Here is a 23,480-nt window from a genome sequence, read left to right as displayed (position 1 = left end):
TAGAAGTGCATAAGATGTTGAGAGGTATAGATCGGGTGGATTCTCAGAGGCTTTTTCCAAGGGCTGGAATGGTTGCTACGAGAGGACACAGGTTTAAGGTGCTGCAGAGTAGGTACAGAGGAGATATCGGGTAAGTTTTCACTGAGGGTAGTGGGTGAGTGGAATCGGCTGCCGTCGGTGGTGGTGGAGGCAAATTCGATAGGGTCTTTCTAGAGACTTCTGGATGAATACGTGGGACTTAATAGAATTGAGGGTTATAGGTAAGCCGAGTGGTTGGGATATCATCAGCGCAACTTGGGGGCTGAAGGGCCTGTTTGTGCTGTAGTTTTTCTATGTTCCATCTTCTAATCCTTTACCTGGATAGTATCAGACTGGGACCAAAATTGTTGGCTTCTTTAGCACTGCAGTTCAGAAGTAGCTGAATTGTTATTTCTATTCATTCATGGGATGTCAGTGTTGGTTACTGGGGTGGGAGTTTATTGTCCATCCACTTGAACTGAGTGCACCACTTCAGAGGGCAGTTGAGAATCATCCACATTTCTGTGGCTCTGGGGTCACATGTGGGCCAGGCCAGGTAAAGATGGCAGATTTATTTTCTTTTTGAAAGAACGTTAAGTGAACCAGCATCTGTTGAGAGTGAAACTGAATTAATGTTTCATTCGATGACCCTTTATTCGGAGCTCCAATTTTTGATGTCAGTGAAGGAATAAATATCGACCCAGGGAAACATATGAACTCCCTGCCTGTTCTTTGAGTAGTGCCACATGAATGTTCATGTCCACCTGAGAGGTTAAACTCTAATTAATGCCTCATCCAAAAGATGGCATCTCTAATAGTGCAGTACTGTCTTAATACTACAATGTTAGCTTGGATTAGCTGCTCAAATCTCTGGAGTTAAGCTTGAACCTATAAGTGTCTGCCCGTGAGGTAAGAATGTTACCTCTGAACCAAAGTACATGTTGGGGCCTGTAATGTTGACTTGTCCTATAAGAATAATATAATCTGCTTAATCATTTTTAGAAACCTTTTCAGGAAGCTTAAATTTTCAAACGACAGGAAATGAAAGCACTGGCAGATGAGGTGTTTTGAATCACAGAACCTTTATAGTGCAGAAAGAGGCCATTTGGCCTGTCGAGTCTGGCTATCTGAAAGAGCAATTCTACTCAGTCTCACCCCCTTCCTTCTTGTCCCCATAACCTAACACCTGCTCTCTTTCTGGATAGCAATCTAATTCCCTGTTTGAGCACCTCGATCGAATCTGCTTCCACCACCCAGCTGGGGAAGTTCGATCCGGACACCAACCACCCTCTGGGTGAAAAATCTTTTCCTCCCATTTTCCTCCAATGTTGAATCCAGTTGGATTGAAATGGAGCAGGCTTTTCAACCCCTTTTGAGCCCCTCTCCCTGACTGATCTGAACGGAACCCCACCTACTTGCCTTTTGCTCCATATCCCTTAGATACCTGAACAATCGAACAGTCTCAGTCATTAACAGTTCAGGTTATTCAGGATCCAAAGCCGCCTTCGGGAGAGAGTTTAAGACTTCCACCACCTATCCACAGGGAAAAATGCATCATTCCTGGCTCTAATATTAAGATTGTGCCTTTTTTTTGTGTCCTGCCAGAAAAAATAGTTTCTCTGAATCAAACTCATCAAATGCCTTTATCATTTTAATCTTGTACCTCAATCTTGTAAGAACGGAATACAAAGTCAGTTTCTATGCCATCTGTGCTCAAAAAGAAACCTTTGAATGTTGGAATTCTCCCAGGCAACCTGTGCTGGTCAAAGTCACAGCGAGAGTGCTACAGTGTCCGATATTGTACACCATTCTGTTATGTGTGTGTAACCACAGGGAACAAAAGACACACACATACTAAAGGAAATTGCTTTCATGTAGTGACTTTGTTTAAACTATCTTGACAGTTTGGAACATCTTCAGAGAACAGTGAAGTTTAAAGAGCCCGATAACTGGCAAAATAATACAATCTAATTGAATTTTTGAAACCATATGCTGGTCAGAACGATCACAGGAGAGAGGGAGTGCTGAAGGTGGCACAGTGGTTAGCACTGCTGCCTCACAGCGTCAGGGACCAAGGTTCAATTCCCAGCTTGGGTCATTGTCTGTGTGGAGTTTGCACATTCTCCCCGTGTCTGTGTGGGTTTCCTCAGGTGCTCCAGCTTCCTCTCACGCTCCAAAGATACGTAGATTGGGTGGATTAGCCATGATAAATGTGTGGTGTTGCAGGGTGGGCCTGGGTAAGATGCTCTTTTGGAGAGTCAGTGTGCAGACTCGATAAGCCAGATGGCCTCTTTCTGTTCTGTAGGGATTCAATGGTTCTAGGATTCACTATAAATACTAACACACTCCACAAGAATCCCTGTAAGTATTGACACACCGCACAGGAATCGTCTGTAGCTAACTATAATGTTGTTCACATGCCTACAGTAAATATTAACACACTCTTTAGTGAGTGGACACACACGCTTGTGTTCCCTGTCAATCTGGCAATTTTCAAAAGCACAAAGTTCAGTCTCAAAAGTCCTGCCACGAAAAGCAATGAAACTGCAGAAACACCACCCAGGGACCCATTCAATTGGTGACATATTCCTAAGGGATTGCCTGCAAATACTGAAACGTTCTCAGGAATTCCCATGTTAATTCTGATATATTCCCTGAACCCCTCCTATCAATTCTGTGCTCGTAACATGAATGGGAAGAACACATCATTCACCACATCCTCCCTGTAATGTTGTGCCCAGATTGCACACATTGTTCCGGCTGTGATCCACCCTGTGTTTTATACAGCTCTAATATAACCTGCCTATTCTGTGCATTAAATAAGAAAGGAAAGTAACTCATATACCTTCTAACCACTTTACCTTACCTACCTTGCAGACACTCCAGTTACCCTCTATTCCTAAACTCCTCCATTTCCCATCATTTATTTTGTCACCCCTAGCCTTGTTTGTCCTTCCCAGGTGCATTATCTTCCCTTAGTTGCTCTTCCTCCATCACCTCTCTACACGTTGCCCTTTACAGTGAGCTGCTGCATCCCTGTGTTGCCAAACCTCTCTTGCCTCACTGAGTGACTCTTGCAGCTTTTATCATTGTAGTCCGCAGAAGTAAGCACTTGCACCACTCGATCCGTCTATAAACCTGTGGCCCTGGGCCAACCAGCTGTGACACCTATGAGTGGCACAGCACTGATGGATTGCTTACTGATATCATGCTCTCACCTACAACTTCCCCTCCTGGACATCCATTGCAACCTAGGTGGTTGAGCTAAAGTAGAGGCCCCCGCCTCTGTGGAGAGGCAACCTCATTGAAACCTGCAAAATTCTGAGGGGGATTTGATAGGATAAACCCTGAGAGATTGTTTCTGCTGGTCAGGGAATCGAAGACATGGTGCAGGATAAGGCGCCAATTGTTCAGGACTGAGATGAGGGTAATTACTTCACTCAAAAGCTTGTGAAACTTTGACATTCTCTACTCCAGAGGCTTGTGGATGCTGCACTGTTGAATATATTTAAGGCTGGGACGGATGGGTTTCTGGTCTGGGGGAGTTGAGGGATCTGGGCAGTAGATGGGTCGGTTGTGGCCTACTCCAGTTCCCATTCCTTGTGTTTGTTTTTGCACTGCCAATAGAGAGTGCCCTTGCTGACTCTGTGGCTGCCCTTATGATCATGTGGGATGCCAGCCTGGCTCTGCACATTTTGGAATGTGCTGGGGCGCCAATGCCTTTGGTAAAGTGTGTGTGGTGGGGAGAACAGCGGCAAGTGGAAGAGGGAGGGAAAGCTACACATGGATGTGTGTGTGCGTGCGCGTGCATGTGTGTGTGTGTGGCGGGGGTGTGTTGGGGGGAACAAGGCCTTCAATACCTAGGGAATCAACCACAGGTGTGCCTGATGCCTGCCCATAGTGGTTGCTGGAGCCATTGGGGATTAGGCAATGCCTTTGCACACCTATTGGACTTGAGCACTTTGCATGCTACCTACCCTGTCCTAGAGTCACCAATCCTGCCCAATTTCCTGTTTTCTGCTCACTCCCCATAGCTTTGAACAGCTGCCCAGTGTAATTCCTCTCCCATCTCTCCTCCACATCCCCTCTGTTCCCATGCAATGCATTGTCCCACCAAGTCTAATACCCCTCTTCCTATTTGATACAGTGTAATCCCACACTCCCAGTCAATCGTCTCATATCCCTCTATGCCCCATCCAACCATCTAGTATGGGCTAACAGAACTGGCAGGCTGTTTGTCCAATCTGATTGATTGTGTATCACTGGTACACTTGTGCCAGTCGGGCAATCGAGCTGTTAACTGGGGCAGGAGGGGATCTTCCAGCAGAGTCCTGGGGTGTCTTCTGACACGGGAATGTTTGGTTTCTGTGAACTGCAAGACTCACCGTTACACATACAATGTGATAGTGGTTTGCAACTTTCATCTGCAAATGGAAAGTGGCACTGGGCCCATTGTTAATTGAGACAAGATCTTGTGGGATATTGGAAACAGGCAGGCACATGGAGACATGTCACAGATCTGCTCTACTCTTGAATAGTATGAAAGGCTTTGGGGGCTATTATTTCTCCTCCTGTGCTCCCAGGGTTCCACTAAGCTGCTCCTAAGGTATCCTTGCCCTAAGATGATGCAAGATCTTGAGGCAATCCATGATTATCGTCAACTTCAGACTGCTCCTCTCGAGATGAATCACATCTCGCACAGTTATCATAGGAACCAACCACTTAACAAAAGGCAATTTCAGATAACATCACTCGGGAGACAATACCCCAACCACAACTCTCATCCGACCCACCCCTCCTGCCGCCCACCCACTTCCTCCCCATCCCAGGATCTCAGCAAAACTGGGTACAGACAGAAAGTCTCTCTTCAGTCTCTCTCTCTACAACTAAAGAACTGCTGAGTCTTGAAATTCTTGCGTGATCCTTCTGACATCACTGTGGGGGTGGCCCTCGGTTGCGAATGTACGTGACATCACAGTGCTAGAACATAATGAAGTTAGAACATTTGAATATGCTCAATGCATACACAGCAGACCAGGCTGAGTTGAAAGACATCATGGAATTTCTGTGCATGTGTGAACCAGTGCTGCTGGAATATCTAAAGCCACATGGCAAGTAATACTTTTATAGCAGGCAATGACTTCCTCCAACAGTAGAGAATCTAATCATCATCCCTTGACATTCAATGGCATTACCATCACTGAATCCCCCATTATCAACATCTTAAGGGTTACGCTTGACGAGAAACTGAACTGGACTAGCCATATAAATACTGTGGCTACAAGAGCAGGTCAGATGCTGGGAATCCTGCAGCAAGTAACTCCCCACATGACTCCCCTATCTTTTTCATCATCTGCAAAGTACAAGTCAGGAGTGTAATGGAATACCCTCCACTTGCCTGGATGAGTTCAGTTCCAACAGCACTCAAGAACCTCAACACCATCCAGTTCAAAGCAGCCTGCTTGATTGGCACCCCATACAGCACCTTAAAGACATTAAATTTCGCCACTACTGATGCATGGTGGCAACAGCGTGTACCATCTACAAAATGCACTGCAACAGCTCCCCAAGACTCCTTCAACAGCATCTTCCAACCCACTGCCTCTATCAACTCAAAGAACTCTATCAACTCAGGGGAAGCAGGCATAGTAGATGGAAATACCAACACATACAAGTTCACCTTCAAGCCACTCACCATCCTGGCTTGGAAATATCACTGTCCCTTCACTGTCACTGGGTCAAAATCCTGGAACCACCCCCCTCCCCCCACAAGCAGCACTATGGGTGTACCTACACGACATGGAGTGCAGCAGTTCAAGGAAGTCACCAACTTCTTGAGGAGCGTTTGGGCGTGGACAATAAATGCTGGCCTACCAGCGACCCAACTCATCCCACTGCTAACTTTCAGATCTTAACTCAGGCAGTTAAGAATTGTCCGCTCAGATATTCAATCTGCTTTCCATTGGGTGCACAAAATGAATATGTCAAGAGGAAGGATGTTTCAAGCAGGTAGGCATGGTGGCACAGTGGTTAGCGCTACTGCCTCTCAGCGCCAGGGACCTGGGTTCAATTCCAGCCTTGGGTGACTGCGTGCAGTTTGCGTATTCTCCCCATGTCTGTGTGGATTTCCTCCGAGTGTTCCAGTTTTCCCCCCTCCAGAGATGTGTGGGTTAGGATGATTGGCCATGATAAATTGCTCCTTAGTGTCAAGGGGATTAGGGGTTACAGGGATGGGACCTGGGTGGAATTGTCGGTGCAGGCTCGATGGGCCAATTGGCGGCCTCCTGCACTGTAGATTCTGTGATTCTAAGAACTCAGTAGTGAGAATGTGGAGAGGGGACATTTGAGGCTCAGTGGAATCATGGTGTAAACACTCAGAAGAATGTACATTGGTACTGATTCGTTTTTGCCATAAACTGGTGCTAATTTAGGAGCTTCTGGAATTGGAAGTCATGATCCGATCACAAGGTGCGTGTTTCTTTTTACAATATTGTTTCTCTGTGGTACAGTAGTGAGTTCTCTGTAGGTAAACACTGAACTTACAGCTTTTCTTTCCATTGCAGGTCGATTGTGGGACGGAGGTTTTTCTTCATAATGGGAACTCTGTACCTTTACAGGTGTATCACCATGTATGTCACCACTTTACCGGTGCCTGGCATGCACTTTCAATGCGCACCAAAAGTAAGACCCTCACTTTATAATGTGTTGCTCTGCATTGGGTCATTTTATTTTCAGTGATCAAGTGCAATACCAGTACGGCAGTGGATCGGTAAGTTGTGAGAAGCAAAATCAAAATGGACTGGGAGACAGTCCCAGGTTTGTGCTGATTTAGCTGATCTCAGTTGTGGGTGTTATAAAGTATAAAAAGTTTATTTATTAGTCACAAGTAGGCTTCCATTTACACTGCAATGAAATTATTGTGAAAATCCCCAAGCCACCACATTCCGATATCATTTCGGATTCATCACAGAAACCCTACACTGCAGAAAGAGACCATTCAGCCTATTGAGTCTGCACCAACCACAATCCCACCCAGGCCCTACCTCCATATCCCTACATATTTTACCCACTAATCCCTCTAACCTATGCATCTCAGGACACTAAGGAGCAATTTTAGCATGGCCAATCAACCTAACCCGCACATCTTTGGACTGTGGGAGGAAACCAGAGCACCCAGAGAAAACCCGCACAGACACAGGGAGAACATGCAAACTCCACACAGACAGTGACCCAAGCCGGGAATCGGTCCCTGGAGCTGTGAAGCAGCAGTGCTAACCACTGTGCTACTGTGCCACCCTGAGAGAGAATTTAGCACAGTCAGTGCACCTAACCAGCACGCCTTTTGGACTGTGGGAGAAAACTGGAGCACCCAGGGGAAACACATGCAGACAGCAGACTCTGCGCAGACAGTGGCCCAAGCCAGGAATCGAACCCAGGTCCCTGGCACTATGAGGCAGCAGAGCTAACCACTGTGCCACCGGGTGTTGAGTATGGGGTGAAATGGGAGAGCCATAATTAGCTTCACTGTATTGGTTCAGTGAAAGGGACGTCACATTTCCCGCCTTTGACGCTGTCCAACAAACCCCTTGGTGTTTTAAACTTAGTTGCATGCTGTATGCAATTTCAAAGATATTTACAGCACAATTGCTTTCCTTCTGGGTATTGGTGATGCTTTTCAAACATTCAAATAGGGCGAGGAGAATCCAACAATGCTTGAGATTGGCAGAGAGAGAAGGTTATTGGGAGTTGGGTAATATTTATAAAGGGTTTTGTGTGGAAAGAAATGTGAAAATAACTTCTCCATGTTTCTGACGAAATTGGAAATTTAGGATCAATTGACTGATATCAAAATATTCCTAAAAAAAAGAATAAAGAAATAATTTCTTCGGGTGAAACCCAACCTCACAGAAATATTGTAGTCAATCTTTAACCCAATCCTCCATAAGTGCCATCCCCTACTGGGAGCACAGGATCACGGAAACTTCTCTTAGGGGTTATCGTAAAGTCATAGAATCACTACCGTGTCGAAGGAGGCCATTTGGCCCATTGAGACTGCATTGACTCTCTGATTACCCAGGCCCTCTCCCCACCCTATTCCTCAAACCCCACACACTTACCCTGGTTAATCCATCTAACCTACACATCTTTGGACTGAGAGAGGAAACCATAGCAGCCAGAGGAAACCCAGGGAAACACTGGGAGAACATGCAGACTCCACACAGACATTGACCCAAGGCCAGAAACGAACTGAGACCCTGGCACTATGAGGAAACAGTGCTAGCCACTGAGCCACTGTGTCTCCCTAAATTGTTGTAATATTTCATTAAGTTTGGTTATCATAGCCTTAAATCTATGAAGCTATTTATCCTGTCACTACATTGTATTTGTTTGAAGTCTCTGTTTATGTTTGAGGCAAGTTAACTATGCAAGCAATTCTAGAGATCGTGCTAAGGATTCATCAGAAGAAGGTCAAATTGAATTCTATTGTATAAGCCGGTTATACAATTGGTTGCCACTTGGATCTTTTGAAATAAATTATTTTTGATATGTAAGTGCCATTAAACAAAAAAGCACATGTATGTTTGCTTGCTTGCAAAGGCACAGAAAGGATTGGTATCAGTTACACTCGTATCTTCCAAATTGATTTTTTGCTGGAGCCATGGCGGGTGGGTAATGTCTGGGCTATATGTGGTGCGAACTGCACCAAGTTTCTCACGTTGTTGGCCTTCTATTTCTCATCCTAGTTTTCTTCTTTTCCAGCTGTATGGGGACTCCCAGGCCAAGCTGCAGAGAATCTTAAAGCTGATATCTGGCGGAGGGCTTTCGATTACTGGCTCCCATATCATGTGCGGAGACTTTCTGTACAGTGGTCACACTGTCATGCTGACTATCACCTACTTGTTTATCAAAGAATGTAAGTGGTTGCTTTTATGTTGGTGTGGAGTTGTTAATGACCTTTGGGCTAGTGCAAGGGAGCAGGAGCTATGGAGTTCTGACATACTCTCCAGTGCTGACCCAATTGCCGTTCTATTTTAGATACTGCTGTGATATCACACACCTCTGTTTTACTTAATGGTGCCCAATTTTGTTTCTTAGGCTCTGAGCATTAATAGGCACTTTTTCTATTTGGATTTCCTTTATATGCAGCCCTTCTTAAATCCATTGTGTGCTTTTAATCCTCATCTTTTCACTGCTCTGCATCACTCATTTACAATTTTTAGGGTAGAATTTTATGGCACTGTTGTGCTGGGTGTGGGGCCATAAAATGTTTTTTTCTTTATTCACTTGAGGCATGGGCTTGCCAGCATTTATTTCCCATCCCTAGTTGCCCTTGTTCAGAGGACAGGTGAGAGTCAACCACATTGCTGTGGCTCTGAAGTCACATGTAGGCCAGATCAGGTAAGGATGGCAGATTTCCTTCCCTGAAGGACATTACTGAACCAGATTGGGTTTTTCTGCCATCGACAATGGTTTCTTGGTCATCAGTAGATTCTTAATTCTAGATATTTTTTATTGAATTCAAGTTCTACCATCTATCATGACAGGATTCGAACCCAGGTCCCCAGAACGTTAGCTGAGTTCTTGGATTAATAGCCTAGCGATAATACCACTAGGCCATCAGCGGGCCATTCAAAACTCCCTTGTCTGTAAAATCTAGTGGTGTAAAATTCTACCCTAGCAGCCTAAAGTATTCTGTTGCTTTCTCCCTGTCTCGAGTATTAGTTTAAAGTCCCCTTGGCTCCAATTAATCTCCCCAGAAGGATATTGGTTCCAGCTGTACTCGGAGAGAGGCCGTCCTGTTGGCACAACTCCTCTGACTCCAGAGCCTGTTGTGATCCTCCAGGAATCTGAACCCTTCCATCTCATTCCACAGATAACCCAGGAATGCTTTCCCAGAGCTGGTTCGGATTTAGAAGAACAATACAGGACATGACAGTGCTATTGTGGTGTGGCCGCTCACGTTCAAATGTCTATTCAAACCATTGTTCCTTTCTTGAAGTCCCCAAGCCAACTCTGACCTAGATGTGGTAGTGAATAATCAACTGATGCATTGGCCTTATCATTTCAAGCTTCATCCTGTTATGTGTATTTTTTTGCAGGCTTTCTCTGGGTTCAAATACAAAAAAGCTGTGTTTTTCTTTCGTAGCTGTGAGCATCAGGGTTCTTTGTGGTCAGTTACATAACCATAAAAGAGTTCATTCAGTCCTTTTGGAGTTGCAATGCCAAGATTTTCTATATAGCTTACCCCAGGCTATATTTCCAGAGCCTATTATGTTTCCCAGATGATATTTGCACCACGCCCAATCATACATACAGTTATAATTAAGCTCGAAGAGCAGAGTCTGATCAATTTGTTGTGCATATAAACAATGGAATATTGTGTTATCATTGTATTTTACCCAGGTTGAAGTAACTTGCCTTTGCTTCTGAGTTAGACAAGATGCATGCGACTATTTAACACATCACTTGATTCTGCACAGTTAAATCAAAATTCACTGGAGCTGCTGTGAATTTAAATTCTGGTTAGATGTGGCTTCATTTTAGTATCTTGAAATTTGTACCCAATGTTTTAAATAAAAACATAGTAAATAGGAATGGGAGGGGGCCATTCGGCCCTTCAAGTCTGTTCTGCCAATCATTATGATCATGGCTGATCATCCAACTCAACAGCCTGAATCACCTTTACCCCATATCCTTTGATCCCATTCGCCCCAACAACTATCTCTAACTCCTAGAAAACATTTTCACCGCATTTTCAACTCTTCGTGAAAATGCGGGACAAGATTGCATAATTGCCAGCATCACTCTTGACTATGTTGCCCAATTGGTACTGGGGAGGAGATCCCAAATGCAGTGTTCAGTGGAGGAGTGGTTAGAGGGGAGAGGGTGCAAAAAAGATTTATGTGGATTATACCAGAAATGTGTGGCCACACACATCAGGAAAGGATTGATCAGCTGGGATTCTTTTCTCTTGAAAAAAGATAGTGTCTTCAAAATGCGAGAAGTTGTGATAGAATGGATCATTCATTTTTAATCCATTCATGGGTTGTGGGTGTCGCTGGCTGGCCCAGCATTTATTGTCCATCCCTGAAATTAACCACATTGCTGAGAGTCTGGAGTTACATGTAGGCCAGTCCAGGTAATGATGCAGAAGGACATTAGTGAACCATATGGATTTTTACTGATCATTTTGTGGTCATCATTTAGACTTTTAACTCTAAATTTTTTATTGAATTCAATTTTTAACCATTTGCCGTGGTGGGATTTGAACCCTGGTCCCTGGATCATTATGCAAAGTCTCTGGATTATTAGTCCAGCAACAATACCACTACACCACTGCCTTTCCCACTCCATTGTTGTCGAGAAGAGCCTAACTAGAGGCAACAACATAAGATCATCGCCAATAGGAAATTCAGAAAAAACTTCTTTACCCAGTGAATTATAAGAATGTGGAAGTCACTATCACAGGGAATGGGTGAAGCAAATAGTGTGGAGTCATTTTAAGAAAAAAATGGACACACATGAGGGAGAAGAGGGTTAAAATAGTAAATTTAGATGAGAAAAGATGGGAGGAGACTTAATGGATCTTAAACACTTGATGGACTAGTTGTGTCAAGTGGTCTTTCCCTGTGCCTTACGTTCTATATCATTACTGAAACAAGGTGTGCAAATTATATTCGGTCCCTGTTTATAAAACATAAGAACATAAGAAATAGGAGCAGGAGTAGGCCATCTAGCCCTTCGAGCCTGCCCCGCCATTCAATAAGATCATAGCTGATCTGAAGTGGCTCAGTTCCACTTTCCCGTTTTTTCCCCATAACCCTTAATTCCCTTGTCTGTCAAAAACCTATCTACCCGTGTCTTAAATATATTTAGCAAGGTAGCCTCCACCACTTCAACGGGCAGAGAATTCCAGAGATTCACCACCCTTTGAGTGAAGAAGTTCCTCCTCAACTCCACTCTAAACTGCCCCCCCCCCTCCTTATCTTGAGGCTATGCCCTCTAGTCCTGCTGTCCTTTCTGAGCGGGAAGAATCTCTGTACCTCTACCCTATCCATCCCTTTCATTATCTTATACGTCTCTATAAGATCCCCCCTCATCCTTCTAAACTCCAACAAGTACAGACCCAGTCTATTTAGTCTCTCTTCATAGTCTAACCCCCTCATCTCCGGTATCAGCCTCGTGAACCTCCTCTGCACTCCCTCCAAGGCCAAAATATCCTTACGCATGTGCGGCGACCAAAACTGCACACAGTACTCCAGCTGTGGCCTCACCAGTGCCCTGTACAGTTGCAGCAAGACCTCCCTGCTTTTATATTCTATCCCCCTCGCTATCAAGGCCAGCATCCCATTCGCCTTCTTGATCACCTGCTGCACCTGCAGACTGGGTTTTTGCGACTCAAGCACAAGGACCCCCAGGTCCCTCTGCACCGTTGCAGGCTGCAGCTTTTCGCCTTTTAAATAGTAGTCCCTCCTACTATTATTCATGCCAAAGTGGATAATCTCACACTTGCTAACATTGTACTCCATCTGCCAGGTCCTTGCCCACTCGCTCAGCCTATCCAGATCCCTCTGCAGACTTTCCACACCCTCCGTACAATTTGCTTTTCCACTCATCTTTGTGTCATCAGCAAATTTCGACACCCTACACTCAGCCCCCTCCTCCAGATCATCCATATAAATGGTAAATAGTTGAGGCCCCAGCACCGATCCCTGCGGCACTCCACTAGTCACCAACCGCCAATCAGAATAGCACCCATTGATACCAACTCTCTGCCTCCTATTAGACAACCAATCCTCTATCCATGCTAACACCTTATCCCCAACTCCATGCCCCCAACCTTCTGGAGCAACCTTTTATGCGGCACCCTATCAAACGCCTTTTGAAAATCGAGAAACACCACATCTACCGGCTCCCCTCTGTCTACCGCACTGTCACATCCCCTTAACGAATCCGTGCTGTGTCTGCTCTATCAAACCATTCCTTTCCAGGTGCCTCGCTATTTCTTCTTTGATGACGGATTCAAGCATTTTTCCAACAACAGACGTTAAACTAACCAGCCTATAATTCCCTGCCTTTTTTAAACAGCGGTGTAACATTAGCCGTTTTCCAATATTCCGGTATTTCCCCGGAATCCAGTGAAGTTTGGTAAATAATCACTAAGGCATCTACTATCACCTCTGCCATTCCTTCAGAGCCCTGGGATGCATTCCATCTGGTCCTGAGGACTTGTCCACCATCAGTCCCGCTAGTCGATCAAGCACTACCTCTCTAGTGACAGTAATCACATTCAGGCCCTCAACTCCTACCATCCTTCTATCTTTAATATCCAGCAAACTGTTCGCGTCCTCCTCCGTGAAGACCAAGGCAAAAAACTTATTTAAGGCCTCAGCCATTTCCTCATCTCCTACCACTAAATCCCCCCTCTCATCCTCTAAGGGTCCAACATTCACTCTAGCCAGCCTCCTCCTCTTTATATATTTGTAAAAACCCTTACTGTCCTTTTTTATATTTAGTGTTAGTTTAGCTTCATAGTCTATCCTTCCTTTCTTTATCAACTTCTTAGTCATTCTTTGTTGATTTTTGAACCTCTCCCAATCTTCTACTCGCGCACTACTTTTAGCCACTCTAAACGCATCAGCTTTTAATTTAATGCTCTCCTTTATTTCCTTCGATAATCATGGCTGATTATCCCTTCTCCTACATTCCTTCTTTGCCATTGGAATATATTTCTGCTGAGCACCGAAGAAGACCTCCTTAAAGATCCCCCAGTGTTCCTCAGTCGTCCTACCAACCAATCTTCACCCACTGTCTACATTCGCCAATTCCTCTCTCATCCTATCGTACTGCCCTCTGTTCAAACAGAGGACACAGGTCCGGGACCCCACTTTCTCCTCCTCCATCTGCATCAAAAACTCAACCATACAATATCGCTCGTCCCAAGAGGATCCCTTGCAACAAGATCCCTACTTCCCTAATAAAATTCCCTAATAAAAATTATCCATTCTGGCTCTATTTTTGCATCTATTATAAATTCCTGTCTAAAGTTAGAAAAGCTGTCTGTCTGTAAGTTACTATGCTCCCAGTTACAATAATGTCACTTGACAGGAAGTGGCTACATGAATAAGATTTTAACAATATAATTTATCTGGGTGTGACTCCATATAAATGTGGATATAGAGAATAAGATAATGGAACAAATATTGACACAATGGGTGAAATATTCCAGCTGTTCCCAGATCTTTCTGGTCTTCCGTTCCTTTTGACAGTGACCCTCTGCTGTGAGTTCCCTGGCGATGGAAGGTGCAATCAACGGGAAGCCCCTTTGACAGCAGCGGGATTGGAAAATCTGCAACCACAAAATACGCCGCAGGGAAAGGGAGGGGACATGGAAAATTCTGCGCGATGCATTTAATTTTAACCTAGCCTGACCAGCAGAAAACCGCAGGATGAGGGCAAGGTGAACACTAGTTTCACATCCTACCCAATACATTCCCTGGCCACTTTCCTCTAAGACAAATTCACGCAACACCAGTTTTGTACGCAATGCCGTTCACTTTCTGGCAGGCAGCTTAGGTGCAGATGTCAATCCTGTGCAGAATTACACTTGCTTTTGTTTTTGAAATTATGTTTTAGACTTCTGCTTGTCATTCATAAGGTTGTTAAAAGGTATATTTTGATCTTCAATGCCTAGGTGGTAATCAGGAGGAGCGGATTTCAAGTCCTTTACAGAACTTGCTCGATTACAATGGAATAGAAATCAAGTGGGTTAAATTTAGGGTGAATAATTCACTTGGTCAGATAATCACTCAGATGGTGAAGGTGAAAATCTAGCCTGCTGAGTTTTTGTTAAATTAGTTAACACCTGGTGGCTTTATTTTTTCAGATTCACCACGCAGGTTCTGGTGGTATCCGTGCATCTGTTGGATCCTCAGTGCGGCTGGGATCGTGTGCATCCTGATAGCCCATGAGCATTACAGTGTGGATGTCTTAGTGGCTTATTATATTACAACAAGACTGTTTTGGTGGTACCACACGATGGCCAATATTCCGGTGAGTTCCTTGTGGTGTGTGGAGAAGGAAACGCATTTTGAAGGTTACACTTGGACACCCAACTTGCAGCACAACAAGAAACAAATATACAAGTGGCTTTCTTTTTGACCACTTTTCTCAAGGTGGTGGTGGAGCATGGCAACCACTTGTGAACTGTCCCCAGCATACCCTTTAATTCAGTCTTTTACTACATAGAACATAGAAGCCTACAGTGCAGAAACAGGCCCTTCGGCCCATCGAGTCTGCACCGACCACAATCCCACCCAGGCCCTATCCCCATATCCCTACACACTTACCTGCTAATCCCTCTAACTTACACATCCCAGGACACTAAGGGGCAATTTTAGCATGGCCAATCAACCTAACCCACACATCTTTTGGATTGTGGGAGGAAACTGCAGCACCCAGACGAAACCCACGCAGACACGAGGAGAATGTGCAAATTCCACACAGACAGTGACACGGGCCGGGAATTGAACCCAAGTCCCTGGAGCTGTGAAGCAGCAGTGCTAACCACTGTGCTACCATTCCGCCCTTTTACTATTGTTCTATGTTTTTAAAACTGTACCCTAACTCTTCTAAACTCTCTAACAACTCTCTATTTCAATCCCTTACAAATTTGGTGACATTAAGCTGATCTTTCTCTACGCCCTAGCTGTGACTGTAACACTACATTCTGCACCCTCTCCTTTTCTTCTCCTCTATCTAGTCTATGAATGGTATGCTTTGTCTGTGTAGCACAAGAAACTATTTTTCACTGTATATTAATACGTGACAATAAATCAAATCGATTTACTATTAGCAACTATTTACTTGATTATTTAAGTAACCATATTTCATATATTATTTCACACAACCTCATAAGAAACAGGAGTAGGTGCAGTCATTTGGTAAGCCTTCAAGCCTGCTCCACCATTCAATAAGATTGTAGCTGATCTTCCACCGCAACTCTACTTTCCAATGTTCCCCCATTTTGTTTGGTTCTGTTGGTGCTGCAAAAATCACATTATCTCAATCCTGAATATGCTTTATGACAAAGCGGCCATGATGCTCTAGGCTAGAGAATTTCCAAGCTGGACAAACATTGGTGATTTTTAAATTTGAATTTTAAAATTTTCCTTTGTCTTTTTGGATCTTATTTCATGGCCCTCACTCTCTCCACCTCCAGGATCTCCTGCAGATTTACCTAAGCCCTCATCCCTACAGCTCTGTGCCCCACCGATGCTGGCCTATTGACCATTTCCAAATGGTGATGCAGCAAGTGTAGTTGCAGAACCTGTGACGTCACTGCCAGCAACAGTGTAGCCGAAGCTCTGCTGGATGAAGATTATACTATGAACTGCATTGAATCTGCAAATAATACTATGTCGTCGTCTTGTTTCCTCCCATAATCCAAAAGATGTGCGGGTTAGGTTGATTGGCCATGCTCGATTGACCCTTAATGTCAGAGGGATTAGCAGGGTAAATATGTGGGGTAGGGTGGAATTGTTGTCAGTGCTGGCTCAATGGGCCAAACGGCCTCCTGCACTGCAGGGATTCTATAATATTTTTAAACAGATTGAGTATAAGGTGATTGTTGCACGATATTGTGATGGTTCCTGGAATAATTGTTTCAAGATGTTACTGTAATACTCGAGACAGCAGTACTTTTCAGATCTGTAGGGAAACTGGCAGGTATTTTGACAACTTAGATGGCAAGTGTGTTGCTTTGCTCTACACCTAACCCCCTGTTGTATCTTTCCAGGGGAATGTGTAATGGCTCAATGTAGAGGGGAACTGATGCTATAAATGCAGAAGAAAGATGGCAAGAGAGTGCTTGAGCGAGAGGCAGCAAGTGTGAAGTGGTAAGGGTTCAGGAGAGAGATGGGGACATGGGAGGCAGCAAGGACCGGGAGAAGGGGGGATGATGAGTAGGAGGCAATGAGTGAAGTATGGAGGACTTGGATCAGTCGGGGACAGGATGGCGTAGCAACAAATCAGTATTGCCACCTGCTGTTAAGTGCACATCAATGCAGTCAGCAGTGAAAGAAACCCATTGTATTGTACAGAGGAGTGTGACCACAGTAGGTGCTGAGTTTGCAGATGCACCTGTTACTTGCCATCAGAAATGACCATATTCCTAACTTTAAGTACATTGCCATTGTTGGCAGTGTCATCAGCTACCAAGGCCCAAGGTTCTGGAATTCCTTCCTTAAATCTCTTTATCATTCTTTCCTTTTTTAACGTGTTCCTTAAAGCTTACATCTTTGAGTTTTTGGTGAAATATTTCCATATGTGGCTCAGTATCAAATTTTGCTTGACCTCACTTGAAAAGTTCCTGAGGATATTTTATTACATAAGTGCAACTTGGCGTTAGAACAGTAGTAGTTGCAGTATTTTCTTTTCTCATCTCATTCCCAAATAGCTGACTTTGCATAAGGAAAATGTCCTCCCAGCCATCTATCCTGTCAAATCGCTGAAGAATTTTATTTGTTTCAATGAGATCACCTCTTCTTCTAAATGCTGTCAAATGTCAGCAAGTATTTGTTTGTGAGCAGTAAAAGATGATTAACAATCTGGTAGGACAAGGTCATTGTGTCTTTAGATTACACAGATTAACTATATTTAGTAACACAACCTATTTTATTTTAGGCAGATCCTGCTTATCTAGTAGGTTTCCAATCACTAGGCCATTGTTGTATCTTTGTTCTCAGACATGCCATTAGATATATAGTATGATATCTTTTCATATCAATTCTTGTTTCTCTCAACAGAGCTTGAAAACTCCCTCACAGAGCAATCAGTTTTCCCAGGCCTGGTGGTTCCAGATTTTCATCTTCTTTGAGAAGAATGTACATACTACAGTTCCCTGCTCCTATGTGTGGCCACTCTCCTGGCTTCCAAGCTGCCTGAAGTCGCCGTGTTGGAAATACTCTAGGGTTCAAAAGTTGTGAAGAGGTGGCATGAGCCCAGGTGGTCCTCCATCTTTTTCTGCACAGCAGTCCAACAAAAGAAAAATAATTATTTTTTTTATGGTTCCTGGTCACTGCCACCGAATAAATGAATCGAGCACTTTTCTGGGTGACAGGTTGAATGTAAGCCCGAGAAATTCTAGGACGTTGGGGAACAAATGCTTTGCAGGCCCATTTGGCTCATTTTAATAATTGCAGCCTAATTTTCACTTGAGTCATTCCTGAAGAGTTGGCTAAATGTATAAACTGTAAGTGAGGATCTCAGGTTAATTATCACTAGTGACCTAGGTAACAAGGATCTAAAGTCAGATTCTCTGTGAGTGCAGTTCTACCAGGTTTGAATATTTCACTTGAAGGAAGAGTTGGAAGGTCCAAGGAGGAAAACTAATTATCCTGCTGAGTACGTTCTAACTAATCTATGCAACTTAATATTTTTGCACACTATTTCAGACATAACTACAACTGTGAATTTGGAAATTTTAAAACCAGCACCCCTGGAAACTGAGATACTGAGATGGAAACATGTAGCACATACCAAAGGAAGCTGACCAAAAAGGTGTTTGAGGGTATCATTCAATGTTTGTGTTGTTCTGAAAATCATTATCTAGAAGTGAGCTCCTTGTAACGGGGCACAGTTCTAAAGACCCTCCTGCCCTTCTCCAAATTCAGTGTGTAAGTGCGGTCTCTAGCTCAGTCTGTGTTTGAGTTAGATCATCTCAACAGGGACAACAATTGGAAGACACCACAGTTGTCATCAGTGCTGCTGAATTCTGGCATTCCCATTGCTGACTGCTGTGTGCAGTGACTCCGGACATAAATGTGCATGGGTGAACATCGGATGAAACTGGCAGCAAGCACAATTGTGATGCCCTTCGCTTTCAGGCACTGGGCACTGAAATAGACAGGTGAAAAGTTGCCACTTGGGTGAGCTGATGGAGGACTGCTCATTGAATGATGACTCAACAAACAAACAGCTTTCAGCAGGAAAGCAAATGAAAGGAGAAAGGGATGGCAATATGCAGTTGTTTAATGGTGACTGATTTCAATCACCTGGAAAATCTCAGCAGGTCTGACAGCATCTGTGGAGGGAAAATAGAGCCAATGTTTTGAGTCTGGCTGCCCTTCGTCAGAGTTGCTGAGATTTTCCAGTATTTTCAGTTATTGTTTCAGCATCCAGCATCTGCAGTACTTTGCCTTTAACTGATTTCAATCTGATTGTTTTGCAACAATTTAAAGCTGTATTTTCTTACAAATTAATGTTCTGATGATGGCAAGGTTCAACAATACTCAAAACCCAGTAGGTATTATCCTGACAACAGTTGCGCTGAGTTTAGTGGTGGAGTTTTTTATCTAATGGCTGTAAAGACTCCACTGGACTGAGCAGACTTAAGTGATCTCAAATATTTTTGCTTTCCTGTCACCAATCATAAAAGTTTTATTTTATGTTAAAATTTAAATTGTTAGAATTTGTTTTTACCCAAAACTCTCTCCAGAGTGAAAAGCATTTATGTACAATTAATTTTCATTTTAATAATGTCACAAGTAGGCTTACATTAACACTGCAGTGAAGCTACTGTGAAAATTCCCTAGTTGCCACACTCCAACACCTGTTCAGGTACACTGAGGGGAAAAAAGCTCCCAAGTTACCATTAACCCACACAGACATGGGAAGGACATCCAAACTCTGCACACAGTGACCCAAGCTGGGAATCAAATCTGGGTCCCTGGCTCTGTGATGCAGCAGTATTAACCACTGTGCCACTCACATGTTGTGATGTGGAGATGCTGGCGTTGGACTGGGGTAAACACAGTAAGAAGTCTCACAACACCAGGTTAGAGTCCAACCAATTTATTTGATAGTAAATTTGATAGTTTACTATCAAATAAAGTGGTTGGACTCTAACCTGGTGTTGTGACACTTCTTACTCCACTCACATGTTAGCGGGTGAGGTCAATCCTTAAGGAACAATTCCTGTATCCCATGACTTATTTGTGCTAAATGACACAATCATGATTGCAAAGCATATTTTTGTACAGCATAATACAAAAGGTTTCCTGTTGATAACATGGACAAGAGCAGCATCACATTTTTTGCAAGAGGAGTTGATGAATGGAGTTGCGTGTCTCTGGTATTGGAGAGGGAGCGGCTGCAGTTTCACAGAATGCAGTTGAGTCTCTGCCCAGTCTCAGTTATTGCATACAGCTGCGTGCCTCTTTGCACTAAGAAAGAAAAGTAAAACTCTCCATCTGAAACTGGAGGTAGGATAACATGAGTGAGTCCATTTCATATCTTTATCTCTCCCTCTCTCTCTCTCACACAGACCATTCCCCACACACATCAGCACCACACTGTGATATTCTGGCTCAGGAGTTGTTTGAGCAACGTTTAAAACAATCTTTCCAATCTGCCCTCCTCCACTTCTGGAACCCGCTACTTACAAATCTGGCACTTGGGCACACCTCAAAACTTGGCATTTGTGGAGGTGTGTTTAATTCCCTCAGAGTTGCTGAGTGTTGGAAAAGAGAGATATCTGTACATTCTTCAGTCTGATTTGTTTCGGTCATACTTTGTTGAGATGAACTTCTGATCAGTAGTAGCCTGGGAACAGGCGTTTTGTATTGAATAACAGTTCGTGTGCCATTGGGCTTTTGTGACATCAGAAAAGAGAAGAAATGATTATTTATATTTGTCTGACTTTTATGAAAAAGCTCTCAGGCTACATTGAACCAGCACCCCTCAAGTCTGCTCACTACCCAGCAATACTTTAAACTATAGACACTCAACAGTATAGATATCTCCCTTTGAAACAGATAACATTACAGGGAAGTTGAATAAAGTATATTTCCTATTCCAGGGAATGCAGATCATTTTGGAGATCTTTAAGACTTGATTTCTGTCCCCTGAAAGTTGCACCTTGCTATCACCTTACTTAAATACTGTTCTGAAAATGTTTTCAAATCAAAGTTCAAAATGAAAGATGTGGAAGAAAATCTCCAGGGTTCATTGGGGATACAATCATTTGTATTTTTATTATTCAGAAATGCTGATTTCATATTTTGAATAATGCCTTTTAATAATCATATGCCTTGTATTTTATTAATCTGTGTATATGCACTTATAATATATTTCTGGGTACAGTCTGTCATTCAAAATGCTGTAATTATTGTGTACAATTAAAATGAAATATTTGATTGTTTAAAAAATGAATTATATGGCCCATGTATTCCATTTTAAAAAAAAGTCTCAGTTTGAATTTTTGTCACTACAGTTTTCTCACTCTCTCAAAAGCTTTGCTTCCTTCTAGGGTTGAGTTGTGAGTTGTGAGTCACTTGCAATATTTTGTCAAAATTGTCTAGCCTGTTTTTTTCTCCTCCTTTATCAGTTTGGACAGTGAATCGGCATGCTGTTTTCCATGAGGTGCGTCACTGTCAAAATCAGTGTGAACCCAGCCCAATGCTAACATACACACACTGTCTAATGTTGCTGAGTGGATAACCTTAGGACTCTCTAACTCGGGTGTTGACACCATGGCTCTGATATCTCCATGCAGACTGTGGATCAAACCTTAAAAGGTCCTGGTTCTCTATGATTTAATGGTGTATCCATTACAACATTGGGTGTGATTTTCATCAATGTTTGTGGGTCTTTTAATTCATTACCTCATTAATTGATTCATGTGTGGAAATCCATTGTGATCTTTGAGTCTCCAATCAATCCATACAGGTAAAGTTTCTGTTTGACTAAATGCACATCACAAATAAACCAAATAAATCAAATTAACAAGGGGACAAATTAAAAGGGGCATCTCCCAGAAGGAAGGGAACCACCCAAAATAAAAGACAAAATACAAAGGAAACTTAAAATATCAAATCAAAATGTGATTAAAGGGGTCAGTAATGTACTCCAGTCCCTGTGTTGCCCAGCAAGCATATAAGGTGTTAACGGTACCCTTGGACACCCCCTGCTCCCCCTCCAGGGACACCTGGCCCTGAATATAGCTGTGGTAGAGGGGCAGGCAGGCACTCAGGTCGGACAGTTAAACCTCAAGTCAGACTTATTCTTTGAGCCCATCAGCTTCACAGAACTTCAGTCACTACTGATTGGGCAAACAGCATCATATGACCCCCTTGGAGAGATATTCTGTTTGCTTGGAACTCTGTTGTATCCCATTCAGCCCTATGAAACCTTCTGCCTTATATGCCTGCTACAGTTTTCTCACCTCTCTCAAAAGCTTTCATTTGATATAGATTGATACAGTTTATTTGGTTAGCCAAAAAGATTGGTTTGACCCAGTTCTGATTTTCCACTGTTCAACCCTGGAGTGAACAACAACCTGCTTCCTTCCCCTGCAGGTGGTAGGCTCAGATTTTTTTAATCCTGTATCAGGAATTTCATCCCAAGCCACTGACTTTGTCTTGTCTTACTAAAAGTCTAAAGATGGCTGCCCAGATTTCTGGGACACTGACAAACTCAGGAGCCTCAGCAAAACAAGGACAATTTCAGGAGAAGGCAAGCGTCTAACCGCATTCCTTATGTGCACCCCCCCCCCTCCCCCACCAACCCTTCCGAACACGAGGGTCAGGGTTTGGACACCTTTCACCCTCCGGGTTGTGGATAGGGCTGAGTGGAGGTTAAGCTCATCAATTCAGGAATGAAACCTGTCAGGAACAAAAGATGCACACTATGGAGTTAAGTTCCACAGAATTTAGGGAAATACAGATCTAAGTTTTCGAGTACCTAATAAAGCTAAACCCCAACCTCTCAGCCAGTGTTAATCTCCTCAGTACTCTAATAGGTCCCAATGTTGCATACTCAGTACTGTAATAGGTGCAATACTGCACTTTGGCATAGGGCAATGAAACCAAGACCTTGTGACTCTGAGACACTAATCTACCACCTGAGCTGAGTCTGACCTTGGGAGAAAACATATTGAGAAAAAAATGTGCAAATACAATATGCATTAGTACAGTGATTGTGTTTAAACTGGGACACTGCATACTCAATAACAAAGGTAAAAGGCTGGTTATCAACCAAATAACATTTGATAATCAATTGGCTTATGACCCCTAGATATCAGCATTCAAAACAAAACTGGTGCTGGTTCCCTCATATCTTCATGTGAAATAGAAGATTTTAGTTTTTTGATATCTTGTATATGAGCTGAAGATAAAACTAATAAATGGCCAAATGCATGGATAAAGAAACTTAAATCAGACATTTGCAAGATGTTACGTATTGGAAAGAAAAGTAAGCATCATAAGTGTATTCTGTATGGGTGGGAAAAGGACCAGCAGTTAATGTGTCAACTTGCTCTGATGCAGTAAGGAGCAAAGCACAAGGAAGGAAAAATTATTGTTGGATCAGTTATTTATGGCTACAAGAGCAGGTCAGAGGCTAGAAATTCTGCAGCGAGTAACTGATCTCCTGACTTCCCAAAGTCAATCTACCACTAAGGC

General features: G+C 43.3%; 1 protein-coding gene across 2 annotated transcripts in view; it reads left to right on the top strand.

Annotated features, from left to right (window-relative positions):
• The window catches only part of sgms2a (sphingomyelin synthase 2a), a 75,947-nt gene extending 56,076 nt beyond the window's left edge, over positions 1 to 19,871 (top strand). For both annotated transcript variants that reach the window (XM_080195282.1, XM_080195292.1), the window contains 4 exons: positions 6,582 to 6,699; positions 8,779 to 8,932; positions 14,906 to 15,072; positions 17,826 to 19,871. In XM_080195282.1, coding sequence (XP_080051408.1) covers positions 6,582 to 6,699; positions 8,779 to 8,932; positions 14,906 to 15,072; positions 17,826 to 18,005 — 619 coding nt within the window. In that variant the 3' untranslated portion in view covers positions 18,006 to 19,871. The remainder of the gene's footprint in view (positions 1 to 6,581; positions 6,700 to 8,778; positions 8,933 to 14,905; positions 15,073 to 17,825) is intronic.
• Positions 19,872 to 23,480: the final 3,609 nt, after the last annotated feature.

The sequence above is a fragment of the Carcharhinus amblyrhynchos genome, chromosome 1 (genome assembly GCF_965287045.1).
Source record: "Carcharhinus amblyrhynchos chromosome 1, sCarAmb.v2.hapA, whole genome shotgun sequence".
NCBI classification, from domain to species: domain Eukaryota; kingdom Metazoa; phylum Chordata; class Chondrichthyes; order Carcharhiniformes; family Carcharhinidae; genus Carcharhinus; species Carcharhinus amblyrhynchos.
Note: the sequence above shows the minus strand (reverse complement) of the source record. Positions and strands in the feature narration are given on the sequence as shown.